This window comes from Eulemur rufifrons, chromosome 7 (genome assembly GCF_041146395.1).
Source record: "Eulemur rufifrons isolate Redbay chromosome 7, OSU_ERuf_1, whole genome shotgun sequence".
Lineage (NCBI taxonomy): Eukaryota > Metazoa > Chordata > Mammalia > Primates > Lemuridae > Eulemur > Eulemur rufifrons.
Window position 1 is genome coordinate 70,343,795 of NC_090989.1, and position 17,842 is coordinate 70,361,636.

General features: G+C 52.7%; 1 protein-coding gene across 2 annotated transcripts in view; it reads left to right on the forward strand.

The window, feature by feature from the left end:
• The first annotated feature begins 3,239 nt into the window (after nt 1-3,239).
• The window catches only part of TMEM44 (transmembrane protein 44), a 30,552-nt gene continuing 15,949 nt past the window's right edge, over nt 3,240-17,842 (forward strand). For both annotated transcript variants that reach the window (XM_069472763.1, XM_069472764.1), the window contains exons 1-8: nt 3,240-3,376; nt 5,881-6,007; nt 7,509-7,602; nt 8,687-8,853; nt 9,034-9,120; nt 10,797-10,967; nt 12,593-12,721; nt 14,845-14,949. In XM_069472763.1, coding sequence (XP_069328864.1) covers nt 3,240-3,376; nt 5,881-6,007; nt 7,509-7,602; nt 8,687-8,853; nt 9,034-9,120; nt 10,797-10,967; nt 12,593-12,721; nt 14,845-14,949 — 1,017 coding nt within the window. The remainder of the gene's footprint in view (nt 3,377-5,880; nt 6,008-7,508; nt 7,603-8,686; nt 8,854-9,033; nt 9,121-10,796; nt 10,968-12,592; nt 12,722-14,844; nt 14,950-17,842) is intronic.

Here is a 17,842-nt window from a genome sequence, read left to right on the forward strand (position 1 = left end):
CACCACCCATGGACCACACTCCCTGGCCACTCAGCCAGGGGACTCCTAGGAAAAGACTTAAGCCCCTGAACTGGGGGAGTTTAGTCTGGGCTCCATTCCTCCATAGAATCCATAGTTGAATTTCGGGGTTGGGGGGCCATACATTTCCTTAAATTGTATGGGAAATTGTGTGTGGATGTGCAAATATGTTCATATTTTTCAAGAGTGAGTTTTTTTCAGATTCTCAAAGGGGTCACAGAAAAGCTTAAGAACTAACTATTAATATGATTCTAAGAACAACTTGTTGAGGTGTGTAAACCGGGTCCAGGGTGGGTGAGGAGGAATGAAGCCTCTGAGGGCTTATGCTGGGCCTGAGGGAGAGGGAAGCCATGACAAAGAGTGAATGAGGGTGGGGCGCGGTGGCTCACGCCTGTAATCCTAGCACTCTGGGAGGCCGAGGTGGGCGGATCATTTGCGCTCAGGAGTTCAAGACCAGCCTGAGCAAGAGCGAGACCCCATCTCTACTAAAAATAGAAAGAAATTATATGGACAGCTAAAAAAATATATATATATAGAAAAAATTAGCCGGACATGGTGGTACATGCCTGTAGTCCCAGCTACTCGGGAGGCTGAGACAGGAGGATCACTTGAGCCCAGGAGTTTGAGGTTGCTGTGAGCTAGGCTGACGCCACGGCACTCACTCTAGCCCGGGCAACAGAGTGAGACTCTGTCTCAAAAAAAAAAAAAAAAAAAAAGAGTGAATGAGATTAAGAGTGGCATCTTGAAGTCTCTATGCAACTGAGAATACAGGTAGCCCTGCCCGAGGGCGTGAGGAGAGGTGACACAAGACATGTCCCTACTTTAGCAAGATGGTCAGTGACTAGATTATCTCTTGAGAACAGTAGGTAGACAACCTCACCAGAGGAGCCAGGATCTAGACAGTCATAGGTCAGTATCTGAGGGAGATAAAGGCAGACATGACCATTTATAATCACACTGGACATACCAGAACCCCCGAGGAAACAGAAGGCAGAGATTTCCGCCTGGGGTTCCTTCAGTGGTATAGGCAGTGGTTCAGCAAGAAAGATGCTATGGGTGCTTATTATTTATAGACTATGAGAAACTTGGGTTATGCATTTTTCCTTCTAATTTAACCCTTTGAACCATTCCTTAACTGATACTCATTTTATATCACTCCCTCTTAATGGTTTTATTATTTTAATTTTGGTTAATATATTTTAATTTTGCCTTTCATTGTTCAATGGATTATTTAATGTCTTTCTCTCCTACTGGACTGTAAGCTTCACAAAGGCAGGGATACATGTCTGTTTTTCTCAACAGTGTGTCCCCAGCTCCTAGCACAACACCTATCTTAGTCCATTTGAGCTACTATAACAAAGTACCTTACACTGGGTGGCTTATAAACAACATATGTTTATTTCTCACAGTTCTGGAAGTTAGGAAGTCCAAGATCAAGGTGCTGGCAGATTTGGGGTCTGGTGAGGGCCTGCTTTCTGGTTCATGGACTGAGCCTTCTCCATGTGTCTCCACTCATGACCTGATTACCTCCTAAAGGCCCCACCTCCTAATACCAGCAAATTAGTGATTAGGTATCCACACATGGAATTTGAGGGGACAAACATTCAGGCCATAGCAATACCTGACATATTGTATTTCATTTCTCCTGTGAGTGGTCATAACTTTTAAAAACGACTGAACAAGTAAAATAGTGTAGCCACTTTGGAAAATAGTCTGGCAGCTCCTCAACACGTTAAAAATAGAGTGACCATATGACCCAGGAATTCTACTCCTAAGTACATACCCAAGAGAACTGGAAACCTATGTCCACACAAAAACTTGTACACAATGTTCACAGCAGCATTATTTATAATAGCCAAAAAGTGAAAACAACCCAAATGTCCATCAACTGATAAGAGATAAATAACTGCTATGTCCATACAATGTATTATTCAGCCATAAAAAGTAAGTACTAATACATGTAACATCCATGAACCTTAAAAATGTCAATGAAAGAAGTCAGCCACAAAAAGGTCACATACTGGATGATTCCATTCATGCCGAATGTCCGAAATAGGTAAATCAAGGCTACATGTGGAAGGTAGGTTTGTGATTCCCAGGGCTGGGAGTGTTGAAGGGGAATGGACAGTTAACTGCTAATGGACAGCGTTTTTTTCAGGGGGTGGGGTGGGGGGTGGGGAGTGGTGATGAAAATGTTCTAAAGTTAGACAGTGATGTTGTTTGCACAACTCAATGGATACACTAAAAATCACTGAATTGAACACTTTAAAAGGGTAAAGTTTATGGTATATAAACGATGTCTCTGTGAAGCTGTTACAATATTTTTAAAAGGGAAAAAAATGAAATGATATAGTCACGTATCATTTCTTAAATGTTTTAAGCAAACTTACTAAAATTATGCCAATAGTTTGTTTTCAAGAACAGCAGCCCTGCCTACCTGAATTGTGCGCCGGTGTGACTGGGTGGAGGCCCGCGGAGTCCAAAGATAACCTGGCTCCCGGGCTGCGGGGGCCGCGACCGGGTGGCGACTGGGTTGGGGCGGAGGGTGCAGCTGACGGCTTCAGAAAGGAGAGTGAGAGGCTGAGGTAGGGGTATTCGTTCCCCCGCACGTCTGTCTCCTCCCTCCTGGCTTCCCACCCCACCCTCTGTATCGTACCTGGTTCGCGATCACCTCGGGATCCCCCGCTCCCAGCGCCTCGCCGGCGCAACTGTGTGTATTGTTTGGCTCGAGAACTGCGGTGAATCAAAGAAGGGACAGCGTGCCTTACGGTGACCCGGCAGGGACTCGGCCCCCAGAGCCCAGCGGCCGCCCGGCTCCGGCCGCGGGATGTGGGCGGAGGGCGCCCGCATAGGGGCGGCGGGGAGCGGGCGCCGCAGCTGTCTCGGGGCGGGGGCCGAGCCTTTGTGCCGAGGCCGCTGCCGGCTCCCGCCGCTGGGGGGCGGCCTCCGTCCCGCCGACCCCGACAATAGCGCGAGCGGGGGGCGCCGCGCGGGCCCGGAAACTTTTCCCTGGCGCCGTGGTCGCGCCGGGAGCGCGCCCATCTCCGGCCGCGGTCAGTGCGCCCGGCTGCGGCCGCCGCGGCGGAACGGAACCCAGGGAAGGGGGCGCGGGGCGGCAGCGCCCGGGGCTGCCCGCGGCGGGGGTGGCTGCGCCCGGGTCCCCGGCCACGCGGGAGGCTCGGGCACCCAGCCGGGCGGAGCGCGACGCGCCGAGCCGCGCCATGGGGGAGGCACCCAGCCCCGCGCCCGCGCTCTGGGACTGGGACTACCTGGACCGCTGCTTCGCCCGCCACCGTGTCTGCATCTCCTTCGGCCTGTGGATCTGCGCCTCCTCCTGCTGGATCGCCGCCCACGCGCTGTAATGGGGCCGGGGACCCGCGGCGCGAGGGGGTGAAGGGTGTGTCGTGGGGGGGAAGTGGGCGCTAAGCCCCAGGTACTGCCTCTTGGAAACCTAGAGCAAGGGGCAGAAGGGGGGATGGAGGAAGCTGCACGATTCCACGATCAGATCTAGCATTTCCCTGTAGACCGAAGTCGGATACTTCTTTCCGGATTCCATGCACGAGAAAGCTGGGCTGTGAGCCAACAGGAGCAGGCCGGGTGGTGCAATGGATGGGGCCCTGGACTGGACACCACGAGTCCTGAGTTGTGTTGTCAGCCCTTCCCCATTGACTCGCGGTGTGAGCTGCACAATTTCTAAAGCCTCTGCCACGTGTGAATGGGGATGGTACCTCGCAGGATGGATGGGGTGAATGAGTCAGTACCGGCAAGGCACTTAGTAAGTGCTCATTAAAGATCATTTTTATTGCTCCAGCTCTGCCACCAACTCTTGGGAGCCTGGTAAGTCCCTCAGTGCTTCTGCCTTCAATTTACCTAAGACCCTCTCAGCTTGAAGCGGGGTGGTGACGATCTGACTCTGGCCACAATCTTTGCCTTGGTCTGTCCAACACCGGGAGTGGTTTGACCAGGCAGATGCCATAGCCTGAGTTCTAAGAGTGAAGTCGCCAGTCTTCAGCCACCCTGTCCCAAGCACAGAAATCCACAAGCAGGGCCGGGGTGGTGCCACCCACGTATTCCTTGGTTGGGGAGAAAGGTGAACAGCCCTGGGGGAGGCTGGAACCGACTCACCTTAGCACTCAAAGGATACTCCCCTCAGGCGTTGAATGGTGCAGAGATGCTGCAGCCCAGCACCCGGTGGCTGGAATACCAATACACAGGCGCTCAGCACATTTACTGGGGGTTCAGTTTGCATTTATTAACTCATTCAGCCCCTGCCACAACCCCATGGAGTGGGTACTGTTTATTAACCCCACTTTCAACGAGCCCTAAGGTCCTGAGAGGTTAAATAGATTGTCTGAACAGAAAGAACAGAAACCTCAGATCCTACCGAAGAGGGTCTGGCTTGTAAGATTGAAACTATCCAGATCAGAGGCTGGAAGCTGCTGCAGCGCTGTACGTACATTAGCGCATTTGTTCCTCACAGCCATCCTGAAGTCAGCGCCATTAGGCATTTTACCAGCCTGGAACCCAAGGCTTGGAGAGGTTTAGTAGCTCCTTGGAGAAGTCCCGGCTGGCCAGCCTGAGAGCAGAGCGCCTGCCTTCTCACCCTGCCTGGGATCTGGACAGAGGCATTTCAGGACCTCATCATCCCTGAACCTCCATTTGCCTTTGCGGAACGTGTCTCTTCCGAGCAGTGTGTGGGCTGGGTTAAGGTCAGCCCCAAGAGCTGGGGTCGTGGCTGAGAACAACAGGGTTCAGAGCAAAGCCTCCGCATGTGGAGCGAATGACCTGCTGTTAACTCACCTTATCACCGTAGGCCTCAGTTTTCTCCTCTCTCAAATGGGAGGGTTGAAATAAATTATTTCTAATTTGGGTCCAACTCTGAGAATCTCTAAGAGTCTCTGCTTTTTGGCCTTGAATTAGTTTCAGGAGCCTAGGGCCCGGATTAAAGGGTGATGTTCCCACCGGGAGCTTCGGGCTTGGCCGGCAGGTTGGGCAGTGTTTAGGAGTCTTCTGCCCTCATCCGTGCCTCCCGCAGGCTGAGGCTCAGAACCAGCCGAACAGTCCTGAGGATGTGGAGGGCCACCCTCTGGGTAAAGGAAATGAAACCAGAGCTGCAGTCATGCCTCAGTTTCTCCTTAGAAATGCAGCAGGGAGACATCTAGAACAAAACATTTCTGAGATCCCGTCGATGCAGAGAGACCTTGGCCCCTTCTAGCCTGTCCTGCCCTTCTGCCATGTTCCTGGGTGGCCGGGGAGTGGGGGAGGGCCCTAGGGAGAGAAGCCATAGCAGTGCTGGGGGACAGCACCTCGAAGTGCCAGAAGGCAGGAGTGTGCTCTCCCTGTGTGTAAAGAACATGCTCAGCTTGGACGCAGGCCAACAGAAGCCAGGCCACCCCACTGCACGGATGGAGCAGAAGAATTTCACTTTGATTTCAGAGAAACAAGTTGCCTTTTAAATGTAGGCAATTAACTCTGCAGTTAACAGCAGCAATGGGGTTATGTTTATAACCCTCCTGCTTCCATTTTGAAAAATAAAACCTGACAGCTAGTTTTTCAGTGCTGAGTGGTAGGTCATTAGATGGTGTGGGCCTGATTAGGAGAAGGAAGGTAATTCTTCCTTAGAGAGGTGGGTGTCCCCACATGGTGTGAGGTCTAGCTCCTGCCATGGGCTTGTTGACCTCAGGCTTAGTAGTCTTTTGATCTTTTCCCATCCGTAAACTAAGCTCCAAAACACCTTCTAACTACCTGTGGGAGAAGGTGCTCCATAAGGATGCACAGTCACAGCTGCCCTTTTCAGACACCTGCTCGGTCTGTCCCTAAACTCACGGCTCCTGTGTTCTCTCTGCACCCCTGTCACTCCAGGCTTCTCTATCTGAGATGTGCAAAGAAATGTCGGCAGGGCCAGTCGGCACTGTGCGCCGCGTGCTGCCTCCTGACCAGTCTGTGTGACACCGTGGGGGCTGTTCTAGCCAGACAGCTCACCATCCAGGTATGTCGGGCCCACAGGTGACAGTGCTCAGCCCAGCACAGGCCTGGCCTCCCTTTCTCTGCTGCAGCCGTGGTGCCTTCTGTCTCACTCCTTCAGTGTGCGGAGCACAGTGTCGCCTCACGGCCTGTGCCCTTGCTGCTCCTTCTGCCCTCAAGTGCTCTGTTCCCCACGACCACACCGCTCACTGCTCACTCCTTCTGCTCAAAAGCCACCTTCTCAGTAAGACCTCGCCTGTTTAAAATGGTGACCTACCTCTCCCATTAGCTTAAGCCCCAATACATCATATACTTTACTTATTATGTTTAGTGTCCCTTGTATGTTACCCCCACTAGAATGTCAGTTCTACAGGGCAAGGATTTATCTACTGTCATGTCCCCATCACTTAAAACAGCACCTGGCACCTAGTAAATGCTCAGTAAATAGCTATTGTCACAGTTGTGTGAGCTCCAGCTCATACAGGGGTGGCTGAGTCTTTTCCCAGGTGGTGATGTGGGCTTTGGGGCAGGTGAGGAGTAGTTTCAAATTTCCCAAAAGTCTGGGCCCTCCAACAAACCTGTGTAGAAGGGTCGTATCCCAAAACACAGATCCCAGAGAAAACCTGTTGGACCCACTGTGGGGGGGCACTCATGGGGCTGGTCTTGGCCTCGTGCCCATCCAGGTAGGATGAAGGAGGGCAGCCTAGTGGTCAGAGCACAGATCTGGAGTGTTCTAGACCCTGCTGTGAGCCGTGTCATCTCAGAAGCAAATCATCTTTCATTCTGGGTGCCCATTAGCTGACAGAATATCATGGGGCCCAGCTCAAGTCCAATAATAACAGTTAAGATGAAATACTTAACTACATACTGGGCATTAAGGACTTTTTATGTATTGACTCATTTAATCCTCACACCAGCCTATGACGTGTGTGCTCTCATTATTCGTTTTACAGATGTGGAAACTGAGGCATAGAGAGGTTAAATAGCATCCCTAAGGGCACCCGTCTTGTAAGTAGCGGCAGCAGGATTCAAACTCCACGCTGCATGCTCTTACCCACTGCTGGAGCCTTTACAGGTAGTTTATTTTCCTCCAAGCGCTGGTCTGAGCGCTTCCTTGTGTTAAGTAGTCTGCTTGACAGTCTTTGAGGGAGGCCCTATTATTATGCCTATTTTACAGATGAGGAAACTGAGGCCCAGGAAGCTCAGTGGCTGGGCCAAAGTTACACAGCAGAGACTGCCCCATGCAGGGGAAAGAGTGTGGAACAGAAGCAGAGAGCTGGGTTCTTAACCTGTCTCTACCGATGGCATCTGCATCACTTGAGATCTGTCATTTAAACACAGTCACCTCGTCAGTCAGATGAGATGTTAGTAGACTTTTCTCAGGATTGGTGGGAGGCGTCACGGGACTAACGTATGTGGAAGCAGCTCATCAGTGTAACCCTGGGTGGAGGGGTCCCAGGAAGACAGGCACTGCAGTTGCTGAAAAAAGATGTTTGACCGCCAAGACTATTTCCATTTACTCCCAGGTTTTCACTGGTGCCTACCTAGCAGCTATTGACTTGGTGAACTTTGTGTTCATTCTATTCCCAGTCTGTGGATTCAAATTCAAGTCTAATTCAGGTGAGTGTGTGGCCGTTGTTCCTGTCTTTATTCATCCATTCATTCATCGGTACCCTGAGTGCCTACTCCTTGTCATGCCCCCGAGCTAGGCCCCTGCCAGGCAGACAAACGAGCGAGGTTCCCAACCCCAGCCAGATGAGGGAGAGGGCCCTAAGCAATCATTAGAGCTGCTGGTTGGGAGATGTGTACATACTGTGGGCAACCAGGGATGGGGAGGGGCTGCAGAGGTCAGGGAAGCTCGGGGCGCTGGACCAGGCAAGGGCATTCCCGGTGGACAGGACAGCGTGACGAAGGCCAGGAGAAGGCTGCGGCATAGTTTTGCCGGTGAACAATGGTATCTCAGCATGCAAGGCCAGGGTGGCCCAATGAAGCCCCACAACTTCTGGAAGTGAATGTTGGGATCAGGCGTGGGCATCACAGGCAGAGCAGGGGCTGGAAGTGCCTGAGATGGGCTGAGTAGCCCTGAGTATCTGGGACTGGGAGTCCCGGAGAAGTACAGCAATGTGCCTGGACCCTTGTCGAAAAAGGAGGGAATGCCTGCATCTGTGGGTATGGTAGCATGCCCTCGGCTGCTCGCTGCTGCCCAGGGGAGAAATGTTCTTACTGGAACTGCTCGGAGGAGTGTCCGTCTCATATTTCAAGGAAAGTTTCAAAGATGCTGCTTAGTGCCCTTTGTCCTGCTCAGTTTAGGTGTGTTGGCACAAACACAGTCACTCATTGATGCATTCCCCAAGTGTGTGCCGGTTCTGCTCTGCGCAGATCATAGGAACTGCCGGAGCACTGTGCCGTCCTTGGGATTCTAGTCTAGGAGAGGCGCTGCTGTCTGCACGCAGATGCATATGATAAAAGATAACATCATCCCCGCCTGAGGAGGGAGAACAGCGCCAATTGTGGGGGTGGGGAGGAAAGGCTTCTTAAAGAGTGGCACGACCACAGGGCCTTGGGGGGTGAGGAGGATCTGGCCTATAGAACAACGTGGGAACCCATTCTGGCATCAGGTGAAGTCAACACCAGTTCTTCCCACGCAGCTACCTCAGGAGTTCTGGGTTCCAGGAGCCATGTGGGATCTTGGTGTCTGTTGCAGATCGGGGCCCCCGGGGCAGGAAGAGGAGGCAGCGGCTCAGGGCCAGTGTATTTGCCCTGGCTCTGCCGCTGAGCCTGGGCCCGTGCTGGGCTCTCTGGGCCGCTGTCCCAAAGGCTTCAGCCACCATCCGAGGACCGCAGAGGAGGCTACTGGCAAGCGTGCTGCAGGTGAGGCTGAGCCACCACGGGAGGATGTGGGGTGGTGCAAATGCCCTGGGGTGGGCCCTTGCCTTTGTTAGGAGAAAGCTTCTAAAAGCAGAAAAGGACTCCTCAGGTTTGGCTGATTCTTGGGACACAGCGACATTCTGTGCAGAGTGCTGACAGCATGTCACCCACCTGTTCTCGCAGGAAAATACCAAACTCCTCGGCTACCTGCTGGGCAGTGTCGCTGCCTTCGGCGCCTGGGCTTCCCGGATTCCCCCTCTCTCCAGAATCGTGAGGCTGCGGCAGGGCTAGGGCTGTGGGTCCTGGGGTGGAGCTGTGGTGTCACTGTGTGTGACAGCGAGGAGGGGTATGTGGAGAGTGGGCTGCCCACTCAGGGTGTCCTAAGGACTGCGAGAGCCTCTCAGGGAAAGCCCACCGCCTCCTCTCCCACTTCCCGTAGGAATGAGCAGCAGGCGCTCAGGACAGAGCCCCTGGGGCTGCATAGACAAATGTCCCCTTAGAGAGCAGTCAGGTCCTGCAGCTTTGCACAGATCAAGTGTCTCGCTGGTGGGTGTTTTCCAAGCCTCTGGAGCGAGAGAAGCCCCTTGTTGGCCAGTCCTGTGGGGGACACAGATGGGAGCTGAGATATGTTCTCACCCTTGGGGCGCTCACAGTCTCATGCAAAACGGGGAAATGTGAAGCTGGATCTCTTAATACTCTAAGAAAGAAACAAATGTTTGGGGTTTTGGAAGAGAGAGAGAAGGCTGCTATGCTATTCAAATGAGCGAGGGTGGCCGCAGGTGGTGGGGAGGTGTCCTGTTGGCTCAGAAGGGAAAGTGGGATTTGAGGAGGCAGAGGCTTGGGACGGCAGTCCAGGCAGAGGAGAGCACACAGGAAAAGCCACCGTGCGGGATGGCACCTGGGACAGCTAGTCATTGTGGACGTGTGGAGACTGCTCTGCCGAGTTTTCGCTGCAGACAACTCAGACAACTGTTCCGTCTCGCTGACAGGACAGTGGCCAAACCTAACACCATGAAATGTAACAGGCCCATCATTTAGTCTGAAAAGAAGCACTTGCCCAAGAGCATCATGGTTCTAAAGCAGTGCCAGGGGACAGGATTGGGGGCTGGCGGGTGGTTAGGGGTGGTTTGTGTGATGCTTCGGCCAGAGCCAAGAATGCCAGAAACCTCTGGGGTGGGGGGGCAGGGGACTTCCCCAGCAGTGAGGGAGGGAGCCAGGAGCACTGGGCTGGCTCAGCAGCCCCCTGGGTACTCCAGGGTGGGGGCTGAGCTATGTCACATGAAGACCTTTGAAGGGGCTGGCACAGTGCGCTGACCACCAGTAGTTGCTCTGTAGGGCTGCCATAAGGAAGTATCACAATCTTTGAGCAGTAGAAATTTCTTACATCGCGGTGCCAGAGGGGAGAACCCCGAGATCAAGGTGCCGGGAGGGCCATGCTCCCTCTTCAGGCGCTAAGGAGGGGTCTGTCCCAGGCCTCTCTCCCAGCTTCTGGCAGTTTCTTGGCTCATGACAGCATAACTCCAGCTGCACATGGTGTCCTCCCAGGTGTGTGTCCCCATTTGGCCTTCCCTCTGTGCCTTTCTGTGTCCGACTTTCCCCCGTTTATAAGGACATTGGCCCTTATAAAGACAGCTAAGTGTGGTCAGTGACAGGCACTCTGCTACCGGTTGTGTCAGGTGTGACGGGCCCAGAAGAGGGAGTTACTTGCTCACCTTAGAGTGGAGGCGGAAGGGGAAGTTTCCAGAGTTAAGGTCCTGAAGTATGAGTAGGAGTTCAACCGGCAAAAGAAGCAACTTGAGCAAAAGCTGGAAGTGTAACAGTAGTAGTGCCCTTGGGGACTGCCGGTGGGCAGAGGGCTTGCCCCCACCCCGCTACACCACTGAGTGCCCCGGGTCTCACGATCCAGCGTTCCTCGCTGCCCAGCCCCCTCCTCTCTCTCTGCCCAGTGCCAGGGGAAGACGTTTTCCTCCATCCACCTGTGGACCCGGCTCCTGTCGGCCCTGGCTGGCCTCCTTTACGCCTCAGCCATCGTGGCCCATGACCGGCAGCCCGAGTACCTGCTGCGGGCCACACCCTGGTTCCTGACCTCCCTCGGCCGAGCTGCGCTGGACCTTGCGGTATCCACCCCAGGGCTGGGGAGCTCACCTGCCTGCAGCCACCAGAAGCCTGCGTCTCATCCCCACTCTGCCCCACGCCCTGTCACACCCGCCTTCCCTCTTGCTAGATGGAACTCTCCCAGCAGTCAGGGAGGTGGTTTGCAGCCTGAGGCAGACACAAATGCAATTATTCGCAGTTTTGTGTTTTCCCTTTTTTTATAAGAAGAAATTATCTGTCGGTTGGAGCTCTCTGAAACAGCAAGGGGGAGTGTGAAGGTTCCTGGCTCCGAGGGGAGAGGACCCAGGTTCCAGCCTCAGTTCTGTTCCCTGCCTGGGCATCTCATCCTGGGTGGTCCCTGCCATCCTATGGCCGCTTCTCCTCATCCTTGCCTTCCCCACAGGCTGGGCAGGGCTTTGCCAGCTGCCCCCGGGCAGGGGAGTTGTTCCCTTCCTGCTCTCCGTGATAAGGCGCCTGCCTTGGAGAGGCCGAGACAAAAGCTGACCAGTGCTGCCATTTGCCAGTGACTGCTGAGCAGCACCCTGGTCCCCAGGGGGTGTTGCCAGATGTGCTGACACCCAAGTGACCTTGGCAGAGCTTCAAGGGCAAGCTGAATGCAGACAGTGGGCGCGAGGGAGGAGATGGCGGGAGATGCTGACAGCGAGCGGTGGTGCTGCTGTGGGGGTGCGGTGTGGAGGCTCCTGGGAAGAATGTTTTCTTGCCTATTCCGGCTTCTGGTGGCTTCTAGTGTTCTGGGCCTGTGGCAGCATGATTTTATTTTCTGCCCCTGTCTTCACGTGGCCTTCTTCCGTTTTTGCATCTCTGTTCTTGCCTTCTCAGAAGGACTCCAGTCATAGTCATTGGGGTTAGGGCCCTCCCTAATCCACTGTGAGTTCATCTTAACTAATTACGTCAGCAAAGACCCTACTTCCAAATATGGTCACGTGCCGAGGTTCCAGTGGACATTAATTTTCAGGGACACTATCCAACCCACTGTCTATACTCTCACTATAAGCCAGGCCCTTCAAGAATGATGTTTTTCGAAATTCTTTTGTTTAACATGTATTTGCCACACACTTGTTAGAAAGAGGGTCTTTTTTATTTTTTAATTTTTTTTTTTTTTTTGAGACACAGTCTCACTCTGATGCCCGGGCTAGAGTGCAGTGGTGACAGCCTAGCTCACAGCAACCTCAAACTCCTGGGCTCAAGCAATCCTCCTGCCTCAGCCTCCCGAGTAGCTGGGACTACAGGTGTGTGCCACCACGCCCGGCTAATTTTTTCTATTTTTAGTAGAGACAGACGGGATCTAAGGGGTCTCGCTCTTGCTTAGGCTTGTCTCGAACTCCTGAGCTCAAGCAATCCGCCCGCCTCGGCCTCCCAGAGTGCTAGGATTACAGGCCTGAGCCACTGTGTCCAGCTCTAGGAACAGGGTCTTGTTGGGTGCTGGGCCCTTGTGGGGACAGGAACATAGAGTCAGACCCGGCTCTGTCCTCAAATAAGAACACGTCTGACTCAGGGCAGAGCCACGCAGGACAGTGCTGGGGAGAGACGACAGCCCAGGCTGGGGGGCGCTGGAGAAGCAGAGGGTGTACTAACTAGGTGGCTGGGAGTGCTCTGCCTCCTTCTACCTTAACCACCACCGGCTCAGATCATTTTCCTTTCGTGCGTGCTGAGAAGCAAGATGAGACGGGCCTTGGGATTTGCCACCGAACCCAGAGAGAGCCCCGACACCCAGGCCCTTCTGACCTGTGCAGAGAAAGAGGAAGAAAACCAGGAGGCGAGGAACGAGGACAAGGTCTCTGGCTGGAAACCTCTGGTCCCACCAAAGCGTGTACTGGCATGGAGTGGACAGGGGTGGCAAGCCTCAACAAGGGCTGGGGCTTGGGAATTCTGGAAGTTCCGCTGCACCCGGCCTGTTGGTCACTTAAAAAAGCCACTCTTCCTGTCCAAAGCTAAGGTGACCCTGAATGCAATGGGATCCTCCATTTTCCCAGTTATAATTTTTTTTAAGTTTTTTGGATCACTTACTGAACTTAATACACTTTTAGCAATGTGGATGAAATAGTCAAATGTCCATGCTATTGAGTAATTTACTTAGATATATAAATACACGTACTGTATACATTAATATATTAATTTTAAAATAATTTGATTTTTCCACTCATATTCCATTAAAAAAATGTAGTCCCACTTTCATACACATCTTTGCCATCCACACGGTCACCACCACCTAACACGGTGTTCCAGAGCCCATCACCACACTAAGCTGTTTGGTGTGGCCTTCGGGAATCTGCGTGTGATGCTGTTTCCAGAAACTCATCCCAAGCCACAGGACCCATTTGCTGCTTGTGGTCACTGCAATGTAACCACTTACTCTGTTGCTTTTTTTTTTTTTAGTTGATATTGCTAAAAGGCTGATCTTTAAAAGTGTTGTTTACCATAGCACTCAACATTTGCAAATATGTTGCACCACCAGTAAGAGTTAGCGTGTCTAGGGAAAATGTGTTCGGTCTCCTTTTACTGATTCAAACAGGTGACCTCTCCAAGTAGACAGAACTTACTCTAGTTGAGGCAGTTTGTCTTCATCAGAAGTTCTTGGTTCCAAATAATTGAGAAAGTCCTTCATAGTACAAGGAAGCTTGTAAGGACTGGAATATAAGGTAGTTCCCTCTTTTCTAAGATAATTATTTTAGGGAAAAAATTCTCACCTGTTACCTGGGCTCTTCACTACCTTAAGTTCCTCTTACGGAGAGTGGGACTGAGGCCGTGCGTGAACTTCCCCGTGGCTGGGACAGAGGAAGTGGGAGGGTGCATGTGGACGGATAAAAGGGAAAACTACTCCTCCAGATGTTCTCCAAATGGCTTAACAATGTAATCTGAGTTAATGAAATAGAAGAAAGTGGCATGTGACAAAGGTAAAAGCATGTATATGGGTGCTTGGACCAAAGAGCCAAGTTCCCATGAAGGCCCTAGTGGGAAATTATTTTCATTTCATTCTAGCAACTGTTACGAAATTTAGCTCCAAGAGGGAGCTAATTATTAAGAAGGAGTTCTGTGTGTCTCAGTATTCTGAGGGGAGAAGTGGAAGCCTGCGGAGCTCCTATGGCACCCTTTACAGCAATGGTTCTCAAAGCGTAGGCCCTAGACCAGCATCACCTGGAAAACTGTTAGAAATGCAAATTCTAGGCCTTCACCCAAATCTCCCAAATCTGAAACTGAGGGTGTGGCCCAGCAATCCGTATTTTAACAAGCCCACAGAAAAGTACTTCTGATGAACCCTAAAGTTTGAGAACCAATGCTTTACAAAAGCATTTATTTGGCACCTACTGCAGTGGTTCCCAAGTTTTGCTCAGTGTGCAAGAGGGTGGGAAGCAGTCATGCAAGGCTTCCTGGAGGAGGCGCTACTTTAGCTGAGGGCTGGGCAGGACAAGGCAGGGACGTGTGTGAGAGGTAAGGAGCTCTCCAGGGCTGTATTGGAAGGGCAGATGGAGGGACGTGAAGGGGAGAATAACCTTTTCCCGCTCCCCTCCTAGGTTCAATGGCTGGGACCTGTGAATCAAACTGGTAAAAGACTAACAAGATTAGAATCATCTGGGGAGCTTCTAAACTATCCAATGTCCAGGTCACATCTCATACCAGTTAAATGTCTGGGAGGGAGAACGAAATATTAGTAGTTTTGTTTTTTAAGATCCCCAGCTGATGCTGCTATGCTACAAAGTTGGGGAACCACTGACCTACTGTGACCTCAGAGAGATACGACACATTTTATAGGAAGCAGAGTGAGATGTGCTGTAAAAAAAAGAAAGAAAGAAAATATCCTGAGGGTTCTCTTGAATAAAATGGGGCCTTATTTTTTGCCTCCTGACTTTAAGAATTCCCCTTTCTGTCTCCACTTGAAAGAGTTCAGATTGGGTGCCTCTCACCACACTGTCACACCACAAGTCACTGAGGACGATGGCAGCAATCAGTCACTACATGGAGCTGACCGTTGAGCCCGTGCAGCAGGTGAGTGGCTGTGGGCACAGCCAGGTGTGCAAGAGGGTGGGAAGCAGTCACGCAGGGCTTCCTGGAGGAGGCGCTACCTTAGCTGAGGGCTGGGCAGGACAAGGAAGGGATGTGTGAGAGGTAAGGAGCTCTCCAGGGCTGTAGTGGGGGGGCAGATGGAGGAAAGTGAAAAAGAGAAAAATCCCCCCCACACCCTCCTAAGTTCGGTGGCTGGGACCTGTGAATCAAACTGGTAAAAGATTAATAAGAGAGAAAAAAAAAAAGACAGCTTTAACTGCTTGGACAGGGAAGTTCACAAAGAAAAATGTAACTCAATAAGGTGGCCAGGTGATTGAGCCTTATGGACCGTCTTAGGCTAAACAAAGGAAAAGGGCTTGGGGCTTCCGGGGTGGGCAGGCGAGTTCCGGGAAGGGGAGGGGAGGAACGGTGTGGTCAGTAAGGGCTGCTGGTTATGCAGGTGATAAAGGACTCCGGAAATAGCTCTCTTCCTGGTACAGACATCTTTATAAGCATGAATCTCCTCTATACTGTATTTTTCACCAATTATAGGAGGTAAATAGCTTCTGCTTTTGCTGGTTTTCAGTTGCCGTTAGTTCAAAACAATCCATATGCCAAGGAAGCATATTTTGGGGTGGCATGTTCTGGTACACTTCAGGAGTGAGGGGAGGCCAGGGTCAGATCATCACACCCTGGTGCCTGACTGTCCTCTGGAGGTGGTGGGGGGCAGGGAGGCTTGGGTGCCCAAGACTCAAGGTCAAGGTCAGATGTGCATTTCAGAGCCCTCACTGGGGCACAGTGGCCTGGGGGAGAGGAGAATAGCAGCAAGGCAGTCAGGGAAGACGCAGCGTGACCTGAACCGAGGTTTTTCTGCCACCCTTACAGGCTGTCCTTTCCTCATGGCTTCTGCTGGCTCCTCCCTGTAAGCGTGACTTTAGAGTGGGAGTGCCCCAAGCCCTGTCGTAGGAGGGCTTCCTTCCCCTGGTGTCCTCTTGCGGTCCCACAGTCCCCCAGCCCTGAGTGCCAGTTCTTGCTGACTCCCCTGTTTCGTGTCCCCATCCTTCTCTCCCCGCAGTTCCAGTCTTGGCTGCCCAGCTGCCTAGTCAGCGTCACCATATGGCGTCTCACACTTGCCGTGTCCAACACGGAATTCTGGATTTCCATGCCCAGACCCCACTTGTCCGTGCAACAGTTCGAGCCAAAAATCCTTCTCTTCCCTCGCTACACCCCCATGCCCATCCAGCCCATCCAGCCCATCCGCAAGTCCTATAGGTGCTTCCTTTAAAGAAGGTCTGGAGTCCAGCAGCCTCCTGACGGGCCTTCCTCCCACCGCTACCAGCAGCAGCTCTGTTACAAATGTACATGACATCTTTGTTCAAACGCGCCTCTGGCTTTCCCCTCAGGCAGAACAGAATCCAAACTCCCAGGAAGACTTGCAAGGCTCTGCCAGCCCAGGGCGGCTCCTCCCTGGCTGGGCCCCCTCTCCTCACCTGTCCACTCCTCCCACCTGTCCTCCCCACCTGTCCACTGCTCCCACCTGCCCACTCTTCCCACCTGTCCACTCCTCCCACCCGTCCTCCCCACCTGTCTGCTCCTCCTACCTGTCACTCCTCCCACCTGTCCTCCCCACCTGTCTGCTCCTCCCACCTGTCCACTGCTCCCACCTGCCCTCCCCACCTGCCCACTCTTCCCACTTGTCCACTCCTCCCACCCATCCCCCCCACCTGTCACTCCTCCCACCTGTCCACTCCTCTCTGGCTGCACAGGGTTTCTCTCCATTCCTCTGCCCAGAATGCTCCTCCTCCTGATTTTTCACATGCTGCCTCTTTCTTATCATTCAGACTTCAACTTAAACCTCACCTTCTCCAAAGCCCTTCTCCAGCCACCAGTCAGAAGTAGCCCCCATGCCCCACCTATTCCTCTGTTTTAGTACCTGTTTAATTCCTCTGCAAAGCACTTAATCACTATAGTACACTTTTGTTTGCTGTCTGTCTTGCTGTTTGCTGAGATGTAAGCTTTGCCTTCTGCCTCGTTCACTCCAGCTCCTGTAACCCACAGCCCTGAACTCCCGGTAAACACAGGCTTTGGTCACATAGTGGCGGGGCCCTGTCAGCTGCACAAGGAGAGTCTGGGCCTGACAGGTTTTGCTCTTTGCTGATGTTGTTCCTGGGATGTCGGCTGCAGGTAGCCCTGGGTGTGACGTGACGAAGTTCAGAGAGATGCAGAGCGTACTTTTCCACTTAGGAGCCCACGCCGGATGCCATTAAGCCGTTCTGATGGCAGGGAAGATGGCTGGGTGTCGTGGGAAGCCCTCGTGGAAGCATAGGGAGCTCTGGCAGCAGCTAGCTGCACTAGAAAGTCCTAACTCATGGAACTTCTGAAAAAGAACAGTGCAAAGGTTGTATGCACTGCAACCGTTGCAGTACCGCCGTCTTGAGTGGATTCTTGCTGGGAACAGACTCCATGACACAAGGTCATGTTCCTTCTTCCTTCCACCGACCACTAGCACGTTTTTGAGCCTTCACCGGCCTCTTCCTCCTGTGTCCACCAGGGGGCGAGAGGGGGCTGAGCCCCAGTGTCCAGCCTGGGCGGGACGCGCCTCCCTCCGCCCTAGGGGCACCGTTCGTTGCCCTGTAGCCTGTTTACTGAGGGCCAACTGCTTGCTCTGAGTACACGATAACAGCCAACACCTGCACGGTGCTTGTGGTGGGCTGGCGTACTGGCCTAAGTGCTTCACATAGGTTAACTTTCACCCTCACAGCCAACCCCTGAGCTGTTATTCTCATTTTACAGATAAGGAAACTGGGACACATAGAGGTTAAACGACCTGCTCAGGGTCACACAGTTTGTCGGTGATGGAACCAGGCTGCAGACCTGTGTCGACCTGAGTTTGTGC